Below are 23,167 nucleotides of genomic sequence, written 5' to 3' on the forward strand. Positions count from 1 at the left end.
GATGGAAAGCTTCAAGGAATTCACTCACATGAAAAAGACTTAAAAGACAGTAAGATTAAAGGTATTAAATAGTTTTGAAAAATATAATTAGGTAAATAAGAACATTTTTAAGCACTTAGCTGAGAGCATTTGGCTGATGCATCCAAATTTCTATGCAGCAAATGAGATCGGAGGTAATGGGAAGAGAGGCAGTATGGGTAGAGCCTTAGCTCAACAGTTTTTGGCTGGCACAAGCTTTGTACAATGGCTGAATTGGTTCCGAGGGTTTGGAACCGAATCCATCAGTCAGGAATGAATGAAGATTGACATCAGATCTGTTGTTTCTAAATTGTCTGATACTGATTGTTTAAACTATGACAAAGTAAAGCAACGTCTACTAGAATGCATTAAGTTAACACCTGAAGCTTACAGAAAAATGTTTGTGAGCATAGACACAAGGCAGATGAAAGTGTCTGATAATATTGCTGATTTAAGCACTTATTTTCATAGCTATGGGTGAGTGGTGTCAAGTCATCACTTCTGAATGGCTGGCAGACCTTTTGGTGAGGGAACAAGCCCTTAGCACTTTGCCTGAGGATATGAGAATCTGGTTGGCAGACCAAGTGTGTAACTCTGCAGATGAACTGGGGAAAAAAGGATCTCTACTTAGTAACTAGGGTATCACTGCACAGGAAGTGGATACCCAGTGCCGCACATGTATACAAGAGAAATCATGGTGGGCAGCCTAAACCACCCCAACAAAGTCCACCAGTAACAAAGGAAACCACTAGCTCAGGTACATGGTCAGGATCAAGGGTTAGACATTTTAAATTTAACCAGTGGGGCCATGTATCTTATAGATGTCCATGGAAGCAAGGTGGGAAACAAAAGGTGGGGGAGCCAGCAAGTCGGAACAGTATGCAGTAATAAGTTCTCTGGAGACAACAGGGTACCAAACTATCACCAGAGTTTATATCCTAAATTAGTGGATGGAAAACAGGCCACTGCAAAGAGAGGATCTCCGATACAAACATTGTGAAACCTGCAGTGGTCAAAGAGGAGCTGTACTTTTTTGGGTAGTCCACTCCAGTCGGACCTTTAGGAGGGATCCCATTCCAAATGCCTTTGATCAGGGTTTCCCTTGCCTGGGAGGATGGAAAAGGAAGCAAGTAGGTGTGTTTGAGGATATCCCTGCAGATGTCTTGATAAGGAATGATTTTGATAATGCATGACCTCGTGTACATGCAGTTACATGCAGTCAGGGCTGGAGACAGGCATGTGGGTCTGGTAGCCTGCGGGAGAGCCAGACAGACCCCACATCTGAAGACAGGGCTGGTGAGGTGGCTATTTCAGGGAGGGAGCTACCCTGTAGCAGTGAACCTGAAGGTGAGCCACAGATGCTGGTAAGAACTGATGCAACCTTGGACAGAGGGAGTGGAAGAGCAGAGGGGAGTATTAGAGCTGGGAGTGAGGCACAGCTGTCAGAGGATACCAGACTTCCTATAGAAGTGCAGCTGGGAAGGGTCACAAAGAGTTGAGAAAGGCTCAGCCCTTGGGCCATACACCAAGAGGATTGAGGGAGGCACCCGATTCTCAAGAAAATGGGGAGTCTGTATACTGGAACAAAGGGTTACTGTAGAGAGGGAGAGCGAACCCTTGAGGGAGGGCTAGAGGGTGAGATAATACAGCAGTTGGTAGTGGCACTTCTAGTCATAGCTCATGACATTCCTTTTGCAGATCATATGGGCATAAAGCGTACCAAGAGACATATAATGCAGAATTTTTATTGGCCTAGGATTGCAAGGGATGTAAACAGGGTACTGCAGGACCCGTAAACACTGCCAAAATGTAATCAAGGCAAGAGATAGGTGAAGGCTCCTTTGATGCCTTTGCCTGTGATTGAGGAGCATTTCAGAGGATATCAATGGATATTCTGGGGCCTTGGAGTACCCCAAGCTCCACAGGGAAGAAGTATATCCTGGTAGTAGTATATTATGCTATTAGATACTCTGAGGCAGTGGCTCTGTCCTCCATTGAGGCAGAGAAGGTGGCAAATGCTTTGTTAGAGAGTTTCAGCAGGGTAGGCTTCCAGAGAGAAAAGCTGACAGAGGTGCCAATTTTATGTCAGACCTGCTAGCTTGTCTATGGAAACTCTGTGGGGTGAAGCGCTTAAAGACCATCTCCCTATCATCCCCAGACTAATGGTCTTGTGGAGAGGTTAAACTTGGCACTAAAGAGCATGCTATGGGCATTTGCAGACCAGTTTGAGAGAGAGTGGGACAAATATTTGCCACATCTGTTGTTTGCATACAGACAGATACCCCAAGAATTCACAGGTTTTTCATCCTTCGGTGAAGTGGCTTTTAGATTTGATTCGTGATGAGTGGGAGGGTGTGTGCAAATCCCACAAGAAGTCTGTTGTAGTATATGTCATAAACCTATGGACATGGCCTAGGGAGCTCATGGGTTTGGCCCAGGAGAACCTGGCAGGAGAACAACAGCAGAACATGGTCTGGTATGAAAGGAATGCTCGAGCCTGAGAGTATGCTGGGGACAAACCGGTTAAGATTCTCATTCCTGTCAGACACAATAAGCTGCATGCAGCTTGGGAGGGACCTTTCAAACTGGTATGGAAGGTCAGTGATGTTAACTACATGGTAGAGGTGCTAGGCAGGAGTACAAACTGTACCATGTTAACATGATGAAGCCTTACCATGATAGGAAGGCCCTGGTGCTGAGTATTTGCAATGGATTGCAGGAGGAGTCTGAAGGGAATCTGATGAATGATCTCAGAAAGGTTAGAACTGACACCTCAGTGGAAGGGATGTCCCAGTAGTTATCCTCTTACCCAGGTTCGAGAAATCCCAGCAGCGTTACAGGAGTCTGGGGGCATGTTCACTGAGAAACCTGGGTGCACCCACCTGGCACAGCACCATATGGATATAGTACCCCAAAGACCTATAAAAGCAGGCCCCTTACAGGGTGCCTGAGAAATTCAGACAGACTCTGAGGTAGGAGATGCAAGAAATGTTGGAAATGGGGGAAACCAAGGAGTCCATCAGTCCCTGGGCCTCCTCAGTGGTGCTGGTACCAAAGAAAGACAGCACCACCAGGTTGTGTGTGGACTACAGAAAAAGTACAGTTGTGTACACTTACCATAAATGTAGATGTTAGAGTGCATTCTGTGTTGCAGTCCTTACAAAATGGGTTATCTGGCTACCGGTAGGCCACAGTCATCCAGAATACCAAAGTCCTTGGTACATGACGTCGGCTGCCTTCGGTTTAAGCTGGACATCAGGTACAAAGGAAGGCAGCCAATGCCATTTCCTAAGTTTTTCTTGCCTTAACTGTCAGGAGCCCCCCAAAAAAAAAGGTTAGACCAGGAAAAGAAAAATCCAGTCTGTGCCCTAGGAAAAAAGGGGAATGGAAGGGGGAAACCAGGACTGCAACAGTGAATACACTCGAACATCTACATTTATGGCAAGTGTACACAACTGTACTACGTTCATCGTGTTTCACTGTCCCAGTCCTTACAAAATGGGTTGATTCCCAAAATCCAGGAAAATAACAAAAGGGAGGAGGAACACCCACTGTTTAAGGGTTGGTAAGGATGCCCTGCAACACTGCAGTGGCAAAACCAGCCCTGGACTTAGAAAACAAGGGTAAATTGTAATGCTTAGTGAAAGTGTGGACAGAAGTCCAGGTAGCTGCTTCCAGGATGTCCCTAGTAGGTACACCTCTTAAAAAAGCTGCTGAGGTAGAGGCTGCTCTAGTAGAATGGGTCCTAATACTCGGAGGAACCTTGCTGAGCAATCCTCTTAGAAATGGTCTGTTTAGAAATAGCTTTGCCCTGAGCTCCTGGAGAAAAACTGACCAACAACTGATCCGACTTTTGAAAAGGTTTAGTCCTGTCCAGGTAAAATCTAAGCTGTCTATGCACATCCAGGGAATGCAGTAACCTTTCTCCCTTATTCTGAAGATAGGAAAGAAAGTAGGTAGGTGGGATAGACTGAAGAGTCAGGCTAGAAACCAGCTTAGGCATAACGGAGGGATTAGTTCGAAGAGAAACCCGATCCACATGGAAGATGATAAAAGGCTCTATTGCCATTAAGGCCTGCAGCTCAGAAACTCTTCTAGCTGATGTAATAGCCAAGAAAAAGGCAGTTTTCCAGGAGAGAAACTTCAAATCTGCTGAGGCAGCTGGTTCAAAAGGAGGCACAGTAAGTTTCTCAAGTACAAAACTAAGATCCCAAGCAGGAGTTGGTACCCTTATGGGAGGTATTTAAATTGCTAGCTCCCCTGAGGAACTGCTTCATCAAGGGATAAGAGAAAATGGGCTGCTCAAAGGAACAATGAGCAGAAATAGCTGAAGCATGAATCTTGGTAGAAAAAAAGGAAAGTCCACCATTAAGCAAGCCTGAGGGATATTCAAGAATAAGAGGAAGAGTAGGTTGGGAAGGGTCCTCCCCTCTAGTCTGCATCCAAATAGAGAATCTTTTCCACTTATCTGTGTAAGATTTCCTAGTGCTAGGCCTCCTGGCCTCACGAAGGACCTCAACCACCTGTCGGGAAAGGTTTAAATTATGAGCCAGGCTGCCAAATGCAAAGTCTGAAGATGAGGATGCAGAATTCCTCTCCCGCTCCTGAACCAAGAGATCTGGTATCAGGGGAAGATGCCAAGGCTGAGACGGGGAGAGACTGAGAAGAAGTGGATACCAATGTTGCATGGGCCAGTCTGAAACTATGATGGGGGCCCTTGGTTTTCCATCCCTTATCTTTAACAGCACTCTGGGAAGAAGAGACAAAGGAGGGAATGCATAGATCGAGAGCGGTGTCCAGGGGAAGGACAGAGCATCTGCTTTCCAAGCTTTGTCGTGATGGTGCCTGGTGCAAAAGGTTGGAAGAAGGTGATTGGTCAGAGATGAGAAGAGCTCCACCTGGGGAGTGCCCCAATGCTGAATGATGCAATAGAAGAGAGTCTCGTTTAAATGCCACTTGTGAGGATTCAGTACCTGCCTGCTCAACCGATCTGCCAAGGTGTTGAGCCTTCCTGGAAGATACTGAGCTATCAGATGAATGCCCATGGAAGCTGCTATGGACAACAGTATCATGCTTTGTCTGCACAGGAGGTAAGAGCGAGTCCCTCCCTGCTTGTTGATGTACCACATGATTGTGGTGTTGTCTGTCCTGACGAGAAGATTACCAGGAGAGAGAAGATGCTCAAAAGCCATCAAGGCCTGCTGAACTGCCATCAATTCCTTCAGAATTATGTGCACATGAACCTGTTGATAGTTCCAAGTCACCTGAATGCATCTGCCTTCTAGATGTGCTCCCAAAGAGTAATCCGAGGAATCTGTGGTGAGAGTCTGGCTGGCAGGAGGTGGACAAAGGCAGGCCTTTGTTCTGTGCACAGGCCATTGCCCACCAAAGGAACTCAGTCTGCAGGCAGGGAATCAGAGGAAGAACCAAGTCTAAATCCTGAGTGTGTGCTGACACCAAAGGTTTTTGAGGTACCATTGTATTTTCCTCATATGCAGTCTGGCATATGGAATCATCAGAATACATGAAGGGAAACATGGCTTCTTACATAAAGCTAACAAAACCCAACATTTCATAGGGGTTTTGCTGTCCCAGTTTATAAATGTATCTAGATTTACCTTGGCACTGTTTATCCATTTCATGCAAAGTGTGGTTAAACTACTGCGCACTAAATCATAATTAGACCAGAAGGGAAAAAAACAAATGCATTGTTCTACTAGCCAAGGAGATATTTATGTTACTGCCAAGGAGATATTTATGTTACTGCATACAGAGTGGTGTAGTTATGTGTTGTTATAATTTTCTTTTCATTATTCATTGTCAGCAGGCCTGTAGCTTGGGCTGCTACAAAGTGTAACATCCTGTCAACATTCATTCATTTGACTGAATGCTGGTAATGTTAATGTCCATTTGGTTAACTGCATTTTTTTTGCGCATAATTAGTCTCCTCTGGATTTTCTGACCATTTTTAAATAAGCTACTGCTCTGATTGCCTGCACTGGCTCCTCTTCAAAATTCACAGGCTTATCTACCTTTAAGTAAAACTAGAGACTGAACTGTCATGGAAGGGATCCTCAAGAAACAGTTCCACACTCAGCCCCTTGCAAAGGGCCCATAGAAGTAAGAGTGATCACATCTTTTGAACACCTGAAAAGCTAATGAAGGGCTATAGAACATTATTTGCTCTATTATGTAACATATACACTCCTCCAGTCTGCCAGAGAAAGGTTGTATGACAATTATCCATTCTATGCCTTGAAGCTGTTAGTGCTGTTGCTGACATGTTATGAAGAAATGAAGCAAGTGTTGGTCTCCACAGCGGCTTGTACAGAGTCTCTTTCCTGGGTTCTGGCATCATCTTCAGTCCAATGACAGGCATATCTAGAATGGGTTATAGTTAAGGGAGTTCCGATGACCAACCATCATATGGCACTGTCCTACTGGTCAGGCCAGATGAAAGAAGTGGAAATGGGAAAAACAGTGAAGAACTAAACTCCAGACCATGTTTAGAAACAGGTATTCAGAAGTAAGACAAAGGAAATAAGACACCACCTAATAGACATATTCTGCTTTGTTCAGTGGAAATTCAAGGAGAAGCTTTATTAAAATGTTATTCTAGCATAGATACTACAATGCATATATCATTGGATAAAGAAGAGCTATAGGAAACCCAAGACCTTTCTAATAATGGCAATGGTGATTTTAAATCACTGCGAAAAGAAATGACAAAGAACAAAAAGATTACTGCAGTATAGCCATCGTACAAGTTTATGCATATGTTTGAGAAACATAAGGGAAGTTCCCCTTTACTGCTCTATATCTGTGTACTTTTTTGCCCATATTTTTCAGTGTGCTATATATTGCAGCAATGTGTATAGGGGGTTGCAATGTCTTGCTTTTCCATAGTCTGAAATCACAGTTTCTAAGAGAAGAAGTAACACATTGTTTTTTTTTTTTCTTTAATAATTTTCCAAGTTGGAATGATTTGAAAGTGAGAATACATAAGGTGGTTGGGGGGGGGGGGGGGGGGGGGCAAGTGGTCATACCCCATCCTGCAAAAACAGTTTAATTACTCAAACCACCAGAATGTTTGAGTATATGTGCCTAGATCACTTGTGTACTCAAATTTGTGGGTTACATACAACCAAGGAAATGTGTTTAGAGTTAGTGTAGGTCCTGTATAAATGCTAGCATGCAATAAATGAAGCCTCAGTAAAAAGTTCTAGCATCTGCTGTCATGATTCCTGGTAAATATTAATATGATAATCCCTGAAGTAAAATGGCAATAAGCAGCAGTGAGATAATTAAATCTACACACATTAGCAGCATGCAATTAAGAGAATAGTAGTAAGGAATCTAAATAACTTTCAGGAACAAAGGCAAGGATAAAAAACTTAACAGGGTGTGTACAAAGAAAATAAATAGTGAAAACGGAATCCCTCAGTTATTTCTATGGTTATGCAATTTAAGAATGCGTTAAAATTAGTTAGAAGATGAGACATTACCTATGAAAACGCTTTGGTATAAACAGGCAGTACTGCAAAATACCATAATCTGCATACAGAGAAACTCGCAAAGACCTGAAAAAAAATGTTTTGCTGAAGAGGCAGAACCTCCCCCATACCCATATTTGTGTGCGACAAACCCCAAAGTTGCTGTACTTTAGAGTGAATTACAAATACCATGTTGATTTTCTGCAGATTCAAGAGTAGATTACGTTCTGCAACATCACCATCTAATAGTGTATGTTACAAAAATTCCAGTTTCATTGTTTCACAACTAACATTATCTACTTATAATATCCTTTATGTGACCAAATCTTCAACACCTTTAAAAACAAAGGACATTTGCAAATTTAATATAATTATTTCATAGCCTTTACTACCTGGGCAGCTTTCTCTTGTATCAGTTTTCGATAATGTTGCTCTTCAACAATCTTCTGCTCTAGTTGTTTAATTTTGCCCTGAATTAAAATGATTTAAATGCAGTGTTAGTGAATTACTCGGATTTTAATGTTCACATAGTTCTTACAGTACTTCATTAAACGCAGGATCACTACCATGTTTAAAGGGTGTACCTACACATATTAAGTTAATTTCATGTCGCCATAAATACAAATTACAGGAATATTTTTCTATATGTAGATCTGAAAGCCACTGAAATAATGTTTCATCCCAGAAATATTTTGACTTCAGGCTGCAAATTTTAAGCATCTTATTATGCAGGGTGAGCATGTAGGGCCAGATTCAATAAAGCCTACACTAAGTGTGCACTGTTCTGAGTGAACAGACATAATTCACACCCCTTCTTCCTGATTTTAGTTTTCCTACTGATATTCTTACAGCTTTAAATATTGACAGGGGATTCATAAAGGTTACTACCAAGTGTAAACTACATGTACACTTACTATAATATTTCTGAGTGACTAGAAAGCACAAAAAATGTGATAAGAATTTTATTTTACTGACTACATATCGTGTACACTTAGTGTAGGCTTTACTGAATCTGGCCCGTAGTCTTGGAATTTAAAAAAGATGTCCTGTTACAAGATGGTCATTCAGCAATAAGGAAATGTCTTGTCCAAGTGAACAGAAGCCTGACATGGCTTATTTTTAGAAGTTCTGAAGTAATATGCATTTTGGTTTGGTTGAAAATTAAAATTCAGTCTCAAAACTCTGAAGTTCTCTCAATTTTCTATCAAATCTTGATTCACAGTTTCCTGTATACTCATCAAATAAAATTATTGGCAGATTTTCATGGTTCAATTCAAATGTTATGCTGCAAAGTGAAAAGTTTCAAGGGAACACACACACTTGAAATACCACAAATATGTGGTCTGCCGAAATTACATTAGTTTTTCAGAAACTTACTATCAATTTTTAAATAGCTCATATGAAGTTACTCTATAAAATTGAGATTCCATTAGCATCTGTACACATTTAAGTTCCAGACAAGAAAATACTTCCTGATACTGATCAAAGTTGCAACACAGTTGACTACTGGCAAAGAAATTCAGACTGCTGTAGTTGCCACACAGGTCAAGACTACAAAATGCTGAACTAATTGTAGAAACATGCTCCTGAGTTGCACACATCTAACAGACAACCTAACAGTACAACTAACATAGCTGAAGGAAAAACTAGGGTTTTCAAGTGGATGTCTTCCTACTCTATGATTGAGATGAGCCTGGTATCAACTGCTATATAGCCATGCAAAAGGGGATCACTTGAAACTGATTTGGTCCTCTTAAGAATGGATCCACATCGTATTGCCAGAGAGTGAGAAGACAAAAAGAAAAGCATGTGAGGTACACCCACTAACAGTAGAACTTCAATGGAAAAGTCATCTGGGCACTAAACTAACATATGGACTTACTTCTCATACCAAGCAATCAAACCTCATCTAATAATAAAGATGTTAGATCTATGTTAGCATTCTCTTCCACACCAGTCCTTTCCAAACAAGTTCTCCATGTCTATTTTTTTCCCTTTGGAGTAAATAAAAAGTGTAGAATGAACTAAGGGATTTTTCTCCTTTTAACAATATTAGGAATATAGCCAACAGTGCTTTGATAGTTATGTTAGATGTGGTTTTATTCTACACTTCTATTCTAAAGAAAGGAATTTAAATGAAGAGAATTTGAAAACGACTGGGGTGATAGAAAATGTCGAAAATGTTAACATATATTTTACAGTAGATGAGGTGTTGAGTAGCAATATTTCTGTCTTTGAAAACTTTCCACCAGAAAAGTGGCATAGCAAGTAAAGGCCTTTATGATATCCTCTTATGCCAACCTAGTGATGGCAATTTAGAAAGAAGCTGAACAAATTACTGGATTTACCTTTTTCAAATGGCATACTCTTGTAGTGTAACTTTATTCACATATAGGATCATAGGTATGTACTAGGCCAAAGGCCCTTGAGCCTATATTTTTGCATGGCTATATATTTTCTGTTAAGGAGAGCTAATAAGCAGGTTTGCAGATATTTGTGGATTATCATCAGTATAGTGCACTTTTAAAAATTGACATGAAATTTGACTTCCAAACTATTAATTATCTGAACATTACAGTCTATAATAAGTATTACAAGTTTCTAGCAGACTTGTACAAAAATGATAATGGGGTAATAAGTACTTGGCTTTCGCAAGGATACACAAGAGGAAAGGGGGTCTCTATATTAATTCAGGGAAAGATGTATTCATCAAACATGTCTTTAGTGAACACCAGCCGCTGAAACTGACTTCAGCGAACCATGGAATTTTTCCCATGGTTTGCAAACACTTGACTCACCAACCATCTGCTTCCCTTTCTCCTTCTCCTCCCCCAGACTATGCAAGTATCATTGCAGCCACCATTGTTTTGACTATAACTTGCTGTTCCAAATGGAGGTCTTTGCCTATTTTTCTTCTTTTGGGTTGATTTTTCGACATGCATGGTGGCTAAGAAATCCACAAAACATTACCAAACTTCTCTCCTGTTAGTTTAATTTCAGTTTTTCCAGATTTAAGCAAAATTCCTTGTTTTTATTGAGACACTCAGACCTCAGTAATCCTCCATGTGATTACAGCCAGACCATACCCCAAGTCCCATGATCAATGGATATTCTGTGTGAATTCATATTGCTTCAGTTATCAAGCTGAAAAATATATATCATTTTTCTGTTGTGGCACACAGAATGACCATAACCCCCTAAAAATACATGACTGCATAATGTAGGACTGCACTTCACCTGAGTGGTATCACAAAAATTGATCCCCAAGCAGGCAATATTTTGACTGTGTACATCTGTGGTGCTTTATCAAAATACATACTTGGATACCATGCTTTTGGATGTGTTCTTCTTTGTCCCACAATGATCGATCATCTAGCATCTCCCACATACTCAAAAGAACACAGTCATAAGTAATTATTATTAAATACTTTTAATTACGGATGGTGTTAGCATTTTGGGGGCCCCTGGGCATTGCAAAACTAAGTATCACCCTGTCACTGCCAACCCTCCTCAGCAACCTCTTAGTTCATTCTACAGAGTTTGAGTAGTATGCACGGACTGAACTGTCCTTAGGTAAAATGGTGCCCTAGGCAAAACGCTTCATGGTTCCCACCACTGTCTACTGATTCAGCCACCCCCCCATGTTTACCCCAATTTAATTTTTTTCTTCCTTTTCTCATATTTGTTTTACTCTTCAGTTTTTTTTTTCAAAACACTATTTATATGCTCTAAAGTGCATTTAAAGTACATCCAAGGATGACTTGATCAAAAATTAGGATTAAGGAAAAATTCAGTGTTGCTCGTCAGCTTACTTTTCCTTTCATCATTTCCACACACCTTACCTGGCCAAAACAGCACAGTAACAGCTATATAGGAAATAATCCAATTATGCAGGGGATCTGGAGGCCACAAGCCCCCCCCCCCCCAGATGCCATAGGGTTTTACATGCTCTGGATGTGCATTTTAGAACATTTTTCCAACCTTTTGATCCAGTGGTGGCCTGAATAAAAATAATAGGTTGGAAAAGGACTTCAGTCTTTTTTTTTTCTTTGAAGGAAGATACAAGTTGTGCAAAAGGCTTAATGTTCAAAGATAGCAAAGACTGCAGACAGTAAACTAACAAGAAAAAAGTTTGTGAATATACATGAATCCTGTAGGAGTATACTTCTTGCTATCTAAACCTCACACAAGAAAGAAAAAAAATACCCCTACCATCAAAGGTGGACACCTGTATACATGCTTGATTTACGATTGTGAGAAAAGTAGAAAATAATGATCACATTAATGTATTCCAACTTGTTGTTTCTTGACAATCATTACCCCTATGCACCACAGAAACCTTCTTTGCACACTTCTGAGGTATGAGAAAAGTGGAAAAAAATTACGCACAGTATCCAGTCCCAACACAAGCTATAATGACCTTCTGTGCATACATCAGAGGTTTGATTGTGAGCAAATTAAAGGAGAAATAACCACACCATCCCCAGCCCCAACACAAGTTATAGCAACCTTCTGAACACATCTCTGAACAAGGCTGGTTTTAAAATGGGTGCAATTGAGGGCAGAAGCCACCTCAGAGTCCTTTCTAAAATCCATCTATACGGTTTAGGTTGTAAAGGCTACCAGAACACTAGAAGCTCTAAAGGTCTGATTATTCTGTGATGTATTTACACCTTTATTTATGAAAGGCAACTACTTGCTAACTGCTTTTTTACTGCTACCCAGGAGAGTTGTGTATGTGCCAAACATTATTTTAAGCAAATAAAAACAAATTCTAGTTTTTACATACACACTACATGTTCACCTACATGGAAATTAAATACCATTTTACCTAATGCATGCCTTTGAGGTGCTGGAGAAAATCGGAGCACATGGATGGACACATGCAGAGACCAGGAGGGCATGCATGCAGACAGAGAAAAAGCTATTGCCAAGAACTCATCCAGAGTAAAGCAGTGAAAAATGGCAATGCAACTCACTGTACTACTGTGGCAAGGAGTAGTTGCTTTCACACACATCCTCCTTCTACCAAACCAAAGAGTTACCTATCATGTGTATGGTCTATTTTTGTGGTAAGAGGAAAAACTATGGTCAGCTTGTTACTGTTAAATACATTGATCCCTTCCCCCCCAACACACACACACACACACACACACACACACACACCATAACAAAACTAGTCTTACACCAATTTCAACAAGTAGTAATACACTGTGTGACACTATTCCTGCCACAGCAGAACAGTGCCTTTAGCAGTCATCATTAGTAATGCATATCTGTCAGTCTGCTTTCACCGAATAACTCTTATTTTGACTTACATTTTTGGCCTGCTCCTCAAAAAATATCATTCAAGATTATACACAGTAAATAATGCCAGGCAGAGTTTCACATTTCTTATTGTACAAAAATGCATGTTGAAGCAAAATATATTCTATTAACTTTTTAAAATGAATTAGAGTATGAACCTTTATTCTACCATTATTTTTGTCTTTGTCCAGTATTTTTATGTAAAGAAATTGAAAGCTATAGTATCTGGTGTCCTGACAGCATTTAAAACTCCCTGAAAGGGAAAAATCACAGATGACCAGGAGCATCTTGCAGGTACACACCGAGATCCGTCAGTCTGAGCTGTTGATCTCTAACGGGGGTAGGGTGGTTTCAATGTATTTAAAAGTAACAAGTTGACCATAATGTTTTACTTTTCACAAACATAGACCCATACACCTTAAGCACAAGAGTTAACCATCTTTGATAGTTTGGCAGGAACAGGACATATGGGAAAGCAACTACCCATTGCCACAGTGAGCTGCTCAGTATAATTTACCGATTAGCAGCTTTTCCTAAAAGGGAAATATCACAGTCCTGTATAGGATAAAGCATATAATAAGTGCATTTTTCTTCTCCTCATTTTCCTCACAATAAGCAGCAGGTTTTGTTGGGGCCTCACACAGTCAAGGATGATTGTGGGGGGTCCCTGCAGCCACAGATATTATAGGTGTCTAAAGCAAACTATGCTGACTGTTTTACAGTGGAGAGAATGCCCAGCAGCAGGATTTAACTAAGTCAAGGGCACTATATCAATGGCAAAACATTTAATGAAATCATGAAGCCTGCTACTTTACAAAGCACTGTTCTACAATCAGAGATGTCTTAGAATTTTAAAGTAGTAGTGGTGGCAGTCCTTAAGACTCCTCATCCTAAGAATTATCTTTACCTACCTAGCTTATTAAATACACTTCTAATGTACTAGCTTTAGTTGGTTTGACAAATGTAACATATCAAAATAAGTTAACTTGCTGTGGTTAGAAGTCCCCCAGCAACTGCAAGGTTTACTGGTGCCTAAAACTGCCTATACTTTTAATATGGTTTAAGACTGATCCATTTAAAGAATGCCCACAGTAAAGTACATCTTTTTGATTCATCCTGTAACTCACACAAACTGAACTGCCCCTACAGCATAATGATGTCATTCATGCAGGCCACTCCTCAGAGGGGGTGAGAGGATGACATAATGGTTAAGGTGTGTACCTTAAAGACACAAGGTGCAGGGTTTGATTCTCACATGTGGTAACTGGCTAGGCTTTAAATGGCCCAAAAGGGCAGTTAGCCTAGTACTAACCTATAAACCTATATAAAACATCCGCCAACCAAAATTCATGCCATTCAGTAGTATTTATTCTACATATGAATGCAAATTCATTACATCATCACATTACAGGTTAGAAAAAGTGCATCTATGTAAGCAAACTTACCATTACAGTAGACGTTTGAATAATCACTGCTGCAGTAGTCTTGGCTATTTGGGTTATACCCTGCCAAGGACATAACAGCTGGCTAGTTTTCAAAGCTTCAGGATGCCTTCCATGTGCTCAAACCACTAATCAGCTTGAGCTGAGCTGCCTGCACCAAGTCCTTCAGAGCTTTTAAGCCAACTGAATGAGGGAGGTTGAGCCCCGAGAGGACATAGCTAGCAGTTAAAAAGAAAATCACAGAGACACACAGACACACAGACACACAGACACACAGAGACACACAGAGACACACAGAGACACACAGAGACACACAGAGACACAGAGACACAGAGACACAGAGACACAGAGACACAGAGACACAGACACAGACACACAGACACACAGACACACAGACACACAGACACACAGACACACAGACACACAGACACACAGACACACAGACACACAGACACACAGACACACAGACACACAGACACATGCACGCATGCACGCATGCACGCACGCAAAACGTACTTAAAAGAAATGGGGAAGGGATTAAGGGAGGAAGTGGCTACAGCAGTGGTGATCATTCAAACATCTACTGCAATACGTTTACCTACACAACTGTATTAAGTTAGTCATATTTATCACTGTTGGGCAACCTTAGCTATAAGAATAGATTACACTGCTTTCAACATTTAAGAAGTGGAAAGGGAATGGTCCAGGTCCTTATGAGAATGATACTAGCAACACCTGATCTACACCTAGAGAAAGAATCAAAGCTTGTACTGCTTTGTATGTACACAGGACCAAGTTGCTGATTCTAGAATACTTCCAGAATCCAATCCTTTCCAGAAAGCCGCAGATGAAGCCAAGGTCCTAGTAGAGTGGGCCTTGACCTTGTCTGGAATAGTTAATTGTGGTATGAATAACCAAAAAAGGTAATAACCTCAGACAACCATTTGGAAATAGTCCATTAATACACAGATTGTTCCTTCTTACCTTTACAAGAAATGAACTAATCCTAAGATTTGAAAGATTTTACTCAAGATAGTACCCAGAGACATCTATACATACATACAAATATTTCAAGCACCGGCATTAATGCCCTTCAAGTTTGCCAATATACCAAACCTGTTCCCATAATAGGTGTCCAGACTGTTCTTAAAATATCTAAACTAGTTGCTTACTTTAATGTAATTTGGTAGTCTGTTCCATGCATCAGCTACTCTCTCAGAGAACTAATTAGTACACTTCTCATTCCTCTAGGATCTTTTACATAAGTTGACCACACCTCTGGGAATGTTTGGGGTTGTTTTCTCTAAATGCTCTATATACCTGAATAAGATTTCCTCATAAATATCTGTAAGAGACACTGTACAAGTTCAGATATTTTAGTCTTTCATAACTTACATTTTCACATCCATGGATGCTTTGGTACATTTTTGCTATATTCTTTCCAGTTTACTCATGCTTGTTTTCTTATATGGTTTCCATATTGTTATTCCGTACTCTAGTTTGAGTCTAATGTAACAAGCAAAGACTTAATTTCTGACTTCCTAGACTTTATAAAAATTTTTTATACAACCTATAGTTCTATAACCCATCATTAACCACTTGGTTGATATAATTAGAAAAACTCAAAGCTGGATCTACCCATATACATCAGGTCCTTAAATGAGTCTACAGTTTCAATCACTGTGTGCTGTATTAAATATTCACCTTTCAGTTTATGTCTCCAAACTCTCATATGCTTAGTTTTTGATGTAGTTATCAGCATGTTATTCTCCTAGGCCCAAATGATCAATTTAGACAGGTTCTTTTGCAGGCATGCCTTATCTGTAACGCATGTAATCAGTTTACCCAATTTCAGGTCATCTGCAATATAGACTGTAGAACACCTCAGATGAAAACATTAGGTCTGAAATATACAATATAAACAAGTAAGAACTTCGGACAGATCCCTGTGGGGCACCCTTCACTGTAACCACGAATTTCACCCGCCCAATTGTTGTATGATACTTGCCATGTTCCATTTGCAAGCCACGCAGCTATCCATCTTATCAAGAGGACACAGATAGTACAGTTGTGTACACTTACCATAAATGTAGATGTTCGAGTGTATTCACTGTTGCAGTCACTACATTTGGTTTATCTGCCTGCAGGTAGCCCTCAGTCGGTCTGAATACCAGAGTCTTGGGATTTCTGCATCGGATGCTGTCGCTTCCATGTCGTCAGGGGTATAAAACATACAGCAGACACCATTGCATCAGTTTTTCTTGCCCCAGATGTCAGGAGCCCCCACAATAGGAAGCAATTACATGGTGTGGAACACCCCCAGTAGAAAGTAAATACCAGTGTTACAAGATATTGCCAAACAAAAAAATAATCGGTAGAAGTATAGAGAAGTCAGGGGGCTGGAGGGAGAGTAACCAGGACTGCAACAGTGAATACACTTGAACATCTACATTTATGGTACGTGTACATAACTATACTATGTTCTTCATATTTCACCATTGCAGTCATCACATGTGGGTTGATTCCCAAAGTTGAGGATGGGTGGAGGCAGTGAAGAAGCATTAGGGTTGGCAAGCAGGCCCTGTAAGACTGCTGTGGCAAATCCAGCTCTGGATTTAGAAAAGATAAGCAAGTGGTATTGCTTGGTGAAGGTATGTACAGAGCTCCAGGTTGCAACTTCCAGGATGTCCTCGGTAGGGACTCCCCTAAGAAATGCCGTAAAGATTGATGTAGCCCTAGTGGAATGTGTTCTGATCCCCTGTGGGGTAGGTTTCCCATGGTGTTGGTACAGAAATGGATGCAGTGTGCCATCCATTTAGAAATGGCTTGCTTTGAAATGGCCTTGCCTTCTGCTCCTGTAGCAAAGCTGACTAGCAGCTGGTCAGATTTTCTTAAAAGGTTTAGCCCTGTCCAGATAGAACCTAAGCTGCCTATGCACAATACAGGGAAGTGCAGGATCCTTTTCTCTTTATTCTGAGGATTAGTGAAAAATGTTGGCAAATTAATGGATTGGTTTAAAGCCACACTAGATACCACTTTAGGCATAATTAAATGATGGGTTAGTCCTAAGGGAAACCTTGTCTGCATGGAAGATAATGAAGGGTTCCACGGCCATAAGGGCCTGCAATTCAGACACCCTTCTTGAAGTGATGGCTACAAGTAAAGCTGTTTTCCAGGAGAGGAATTTTAGCTCTGCTGAAGCAGTAGGTTCAAAGGGTGGAAGGGTGAGTTTTTCCAATACAAAGTTAAGGTCCCAGGCAGGAGTGGGAGCTCTCCTGGGGGGGTCTTAAGATTTTGACTCCTCTCAGGAACGGTTTGACCAGAGAATGAGAGAAGAGGGGTGGCTAAGTATTATAAATTAGCTGAGATGGCAGAGGCATGAATCTTAATTGAAGAGAAGGATAGGCCTTCGTGGAGCATTTCTGTTAAGTAATCTAGTAGACGAGGTAACCTGGGGACAGTTGTGTCCATTCCATGAGACTGGCTCCAAGAACAGTATCTTTTCCACTTTTCTGAACAGGATTTTCTAATACTAGACCTCCTTGCCTCAAGGATGACATCCAGAACCTGTTTACTGAGGGTTGCTGGTGATAAGTTCAGGGGATGAGCCAGGCTGCTAGGTTCAGGGTTTGTAGCGGAGGGTGCAAAATCTGGCCCTCCTGCTGGGACAGCAGGGAGGGGGTCTGAGGCAGGTGCCATGGTGGCAGTACTGTCACACTACGCAAAAGTGGTTACCAGTGCTGGCGTGGCCAGTCTGGTGCAATCAGGACCGTCCTTGGCTTGTCCTGTTTAATCTTTAATAGAACCTTTGAGAGGAGGGGCAGAGGGGGAAAGGCATAGATTGAGAGGTTTTCCCATGTAAAGGACATAGCTTCTACTTTCCATGCTTGGCTGTGGGGAGTTCTGGTGCAATATTTTCTCAATTGATAGTTCTGAGGGGAAGCAAAGAGGTCCACCTCTGGTGCCCCCCCCACCTGTAGTTTGGGTTCCAGTTTCCACTCGTGTGGGTCCATTAGATTTCTGCTTATGTAGTCTGCCAGTGAATTTAGTTTCTCTGGCAGGAAGTGAGCTCGCAGGTGCATTTGATTTCTCAAGGCTGTGTTCCCCAGAGCCATGGCTAACCTGCAAAGTGGGAAGGGAAGGAATACCCCCCCCCCCGCTTGTTTATGTACCACATAACTGTGGTGTTCTGTCTTTATCAAGAGTTGCCCTGGAAGAATAAGGCATTTTAAGGCTGTCAGAGCATTCTGTATAGCTAACATTTCTTTTTGATTGATATGCAGGTGCATTTGATTTGGGCTCCATTTGCCTTGAATACATTGTCCTGCCCTACGCAGACCATCTCAAAAAACTCCAGCTTTACTCTGTCGCATATCACCTACTCAGAGGCAATCTCTGCCCAACATACAAAGCTATGTCAGACCCAGAGCTGCTGGATATGCTCCACGTAAAGAAATCCCAATCCCTCCAAGCTACACGCTCTAGGGACCTAAAAATTGTCACCACAATAAACAGAACATGCTGGAGGGATAGATTCCTGTCCCAGAGACTTCCCATACTCTAGGACAAACTACCTATCTATATCAAACAAAGCTCCTCGTTAGCACTCAAGAAAAATCTTGATGATTGGATGGGAGATAGGAAATTCACCCCGGGATCACTTCTGTGGCTCTGCTTGACAGGGGCACAGGAAAATAATTTTCTTGGGTGTCAAAAGTCAGGGTACAGTTTGGCTAGGCTTATATAGGTCCTATGGCCAATAGCCTAGTACCTACCTACGAACCTATGTGAGCTCCCCATGCATAATCTGATGCGTCTGTTGTCAGGGTTTGGGCGGCGAGGGGTTGAGTGAAAGGAAGTCACTTGTTGTGATTGCATGCCTCTGCCCACCAAAGGAACTCTGCCCTTAGATAAGGAATGATAGGAATCATTGTCTCTTTTTGGACTGTGGGCAGTCTTGGCACTCCCAGCAGAAATGCTCTCAAACGGTATGCAGGGTTTCACCAAAGAAAAAATCTTCTGGTGGGGAAGCAGGGGGAATGGAATCCTATGAATCAGAATCCTCATAGGTAGATAAGGGTATGTCCTGGTAATCAGAAGGAACACAGGCAACAGACTCATGAGCCAAAGAATCAGAAGGAAAATCAGTTCTTGGTCTTTTTGAGGGGGAAGGCTGGCATCCGCTAATTAAAGTAATAAGATCTTCAGCCACTCTAATCATTTGTTTGAGGCATGTGGGCCCGAGAATGCACTTTGGTCGTTTGTTTCCTAGGTGTAGTGAGAACTCTGGGCCTGAGAAATTCAGTATTTTTGGTTTGAAACAAAGTCGGTTTAATATGAAAATCGGAAGGCCTGAATACACCCTCAGAAGCCAGTGCCTGCACAGCAGCTCTGGACCCATCCAAGGTAGAGACATCCGCAGGTTCCATAGTCTAAGAAGCATCTCGCAGCATACCGGACTCCGAATGGGTCTCAGTAGGGGCCTGTGAATCTGGTGAAGTGGGTATCAGGGGCTGCGAAAGTGCCTCACTGAGTACCGCCGGACTGGTGACTAGCTTAACGGAAGGGTCATTGACAGTTTTGGACCTATGAGGTCTGTCTCTGTCTTTATCCTTACTTTTTTTGGAAGATCAGTAGTCTGATGGCTTATCGAAGCCAATTTGGAATACGGACAAAGAGAGTGAAAGAATTTAGTGACAAAAATAGCCAGACGACGAATAGTTTGGGTGTTGAACAAGGCAAAAAAACGACAGCGAGGAACATCGTAGTCTGGGCCTAAACAGGTGATGCAGTAAGAATGAAAATCTCTGAGGTATTTGCTTTCCACAGGCAAGACAATTAACTTTTTATGACATTGGTTAGAGCAAGAAAAAAGGAATCCCAACGGGCTACTTATCTTTTAGAAGACTTCAGGTCTGAAACTCGAAAAATGTGATGACTGCAACAGTGAAATACGAAGAACATACCTAATTGTTCTAATTTATTGATCAGTGTTTTTTGCATAACCCTGTCCAATTTTGAAGTTAAATCCATATAAAATTACATCACAGCACAAGTTTTCATTCATAGCTGTTACTATATTGTTATAGAACATCATGTTATGTTATAGGTTGTCATAGATTTATTTTCAACATATGCATGTTGATATATGGTTTCAAGTCCCAACCTATCCAGTTTTGACAATAAACTTCTCCAACATTACCTTCTCCATTTTTTTCCCACAACATGAAAGCAGACTTAAAGATCTATATAACTCTGGATTTGTCCTACTCCTCTTTCCCTTAAAGACAGATTTAATAAGCGCATGTCTCCAATCTTGAGGAATCTCCCCATACGTATTATGACTTGGTAAATAGATATACTGGTACTGTAAGTTCTTGCCGAAGAGTTCTCAGGTCATTATTAATAATTTCGTCTCCTCCCTGTGCTTTGAATCCAGTTTGCACAGTTCCTTTTCACTATAATATAATTTGATTCCAGTATCTGATGTTACCTGGATATCACTAGGACAACTCATCACCCCTCCTTTGTAGAGTCAAATTGTTTTGAATAAGATTTTGTAAATATATCTATAATCTGTTGCGTCTGAGAATACATTTTAGAATCTGCACACTGTTTATCAAACTGTATGTCTTTACTCCTTCCACGTCTTGTGCATCTTAAAAAGGTTTCCTATTACACTCAATATCTTTATACAAGTTTTCTTCAAATATTTCTTGATCTTGCCTCACACTATGCTTAATTTGTTTGTCCAGCTCATTTATTTCAGTTTTCAAAGTTGTAGTTTGACCTCTCTTCCATTTCTTATATTTTTTGCCTATCACCTTAATCAGGTATCTTATTCTTATGGAAATATGTCCCCCTAACACTGTGTGCCTAGATCCTGATGTTAAACACTTTTTAATTTTTTGTACTCGAAACAAATTCTCTTTCAAAACTTTCAACATTCCATCTGCAGTTTTTCCACTGAATACATCACTCCATTTAGTTTTATACAGTAACTATTTTGCTTCCATATAATCTGTAATTAAATCTTCTGGGCATTGGTTTAGATTTCAGTTTGGCAGAATTATCTAGCAACAAGTTAACCTCTATAAACCCATGATCAATGCACATCAATTGTGGTAAAACACAACTTGAAGTAACGGCAATTTCTTTAGGAATACAAATGATGCCTAGTATGTAAAAAAAAAACTACAAGGGAACAAAACAATCTGAAGCAGTTGTTGTTCCTGAACATACATTGGGAACAATTTCCTTAATAAAGTTGTTGGATCAATATTATTTCAGTCTGTTTAGGGTAAATTAAGTCCTAAGTTTTATTATTCTTCCTTTTTATGTTTCATGCAAGAAATGTATGAATTGCTCTAGGTCATCAACATTTGACTTTGGTGATCTATACACTCCAACAATTATTATATTTTCCAGGGCTGTCTTATTGTCACAGTTACACATTCTAGATTATTGGTGTCATTACTGAACATCTGATAATCACATAGACATTCAAGGTATGCCATACCTTTCTCCCTCATTTGAGTTCAGGAAAGGAAACAAGGAGATGGGTAGTTAAGCTTAAAGTAAACCTGGATGCCACTTCAGGCATAAAAGAATGATTAGTTCCCAAAGAAACCCTGTGCCTGTGAAAAATGAGATGGGGTTGACTCACCATAAGTTTGCAACTCAGGTACTCTTTGTGCATAGGTCATAGCAGTCATTAAAAACAGTTTTCATATTAACAGCCTCAAAACAGCCAGGTTAGCTGGATGAAGTGGAGCAAGTGTTGGCTTCTCCAACACAAAATTAAGATCGCAAGGATGAACCACCAGTTTTTATGGAAGTCTCTTTTGCAAAACCCCTTTCAAAAACTTTTTGTATGAAGAACGCATTGAAAGAGGGGACTCCATTGGCAGTGATGCTGAAATGGCCAACAAATTAACCTGGGAGTAAGGCAGGCTGTAGGCAGTAAATCACAAATTTTGCAAGACCCAGGAAACACTAGTCCTGAAAGAGTGCTGGTTATGTTGTTTGTACCAACTAGAAGACCTTTTCCATTTGCCAATATATGATTTTCTAGTAGTAGGCTTTTTTCCCCCTGGTAATATATCTGCTGCACCTTATCAGTAAACAAGTATCTAAAGGGAATTAAGACCCTATCATCCAGGCAGTCAAAGATGATCAAGGTTGGGGTGTAACAACCCCCCCACTCCATTCTTCTGCTCGTAGATCCATTTTGGGAGAAAGCTTGTGGTAACTGCTCCTGGCCAATTCCCAAAGATAGGAGAACAATGGCTGCTTGTGCCACAGGGAGTCACGACAATGATCTTGGGGGGGGGGGTTCCTTCTGAATCTTACTTGCCACCATGGATATCAGTGGAAAGTGCAGAAAAGCATGCAGGAACATTCCTGTCCAAGGAAAGAAAAAAGCATCCGTTTTCCATGTATTCTTGCATGGAGTCCTGGAGCAGAATTTTGCCAGCTGATTGTTCAGAGAAATATGTACTTGAGGAACTCCCCACAGATGGATACAATCTTGGAAGACCTCCCTGATCTAGTTTCTATTTGTAAGACTTGGCCTTTGTCCTGCTCAGTTTGTGCACCACACAATTTTGCTCTGATGAGATATAGGATGTTTGTAGCAGCTTTACCCCCAAGCTATCCTGGCTAGTCTACAAAGGGGTAAGACCTGGTTCCTCCATGCTTGCTGCTATTACTGTAACACATGACTGTGGTATTGTCTGTAGCAACTTAAAGAGGTCCAGGGGACGAAAGATGATTGCTAGACCAAAGTCCTTAATTACAACAAGAATCTCATTTATATTAACGTGCTTGCATTTGTCCTTAGTGTCCCAAACACCTTGCACTTTCATCCCTCTTAAAACTGATCCCCAAGCAAAATCTAAAGCGTCT

The 23,167-nt window shown here is 41.0% G+C and overlaps 1 protein-coding gene across 4 annotated transcripts in view; it reads right to left on the reverse strand.

The window, feature by feature from the left end:
• The window catches only part of CEP57L1 (centrosomal protein 57 like 1), a 971,979-nt gene that overhangs the window by 541,617 nt on the left and 407,195 nt on the right, over positions 1-23,167 (reverse strand). For all 4 annotated transcript variants that reach the window (XM_044065279.1, XM_044065261.1, XM_044065253.1 and 1 more), the window contains exon 6: positions 7,904-7,981. In XM_044065279.1, coding sequence (XP_043921214.1) covers positions 7,904-7,981 — 78 coding nt within the window. The remainder of the gene's footprint in view (positions 1-7,903; positions 7,982-23,167) is intronic.

The sequence above is a fragment of the Protopterus annectens genome, chromosome 1.part0 (assembly GCF_019279795.1).
Source record: "Protopterus annectens isolate FY-2018-M chromosome 1.part0, PAN1.0, whole genome shotgun sequence".
Lineage (NCBI taxonomy): Eukaryota > Metazoa > Chordata > Ceratodontiformes > Protopteridae > Protopterus > Protopterus annectens.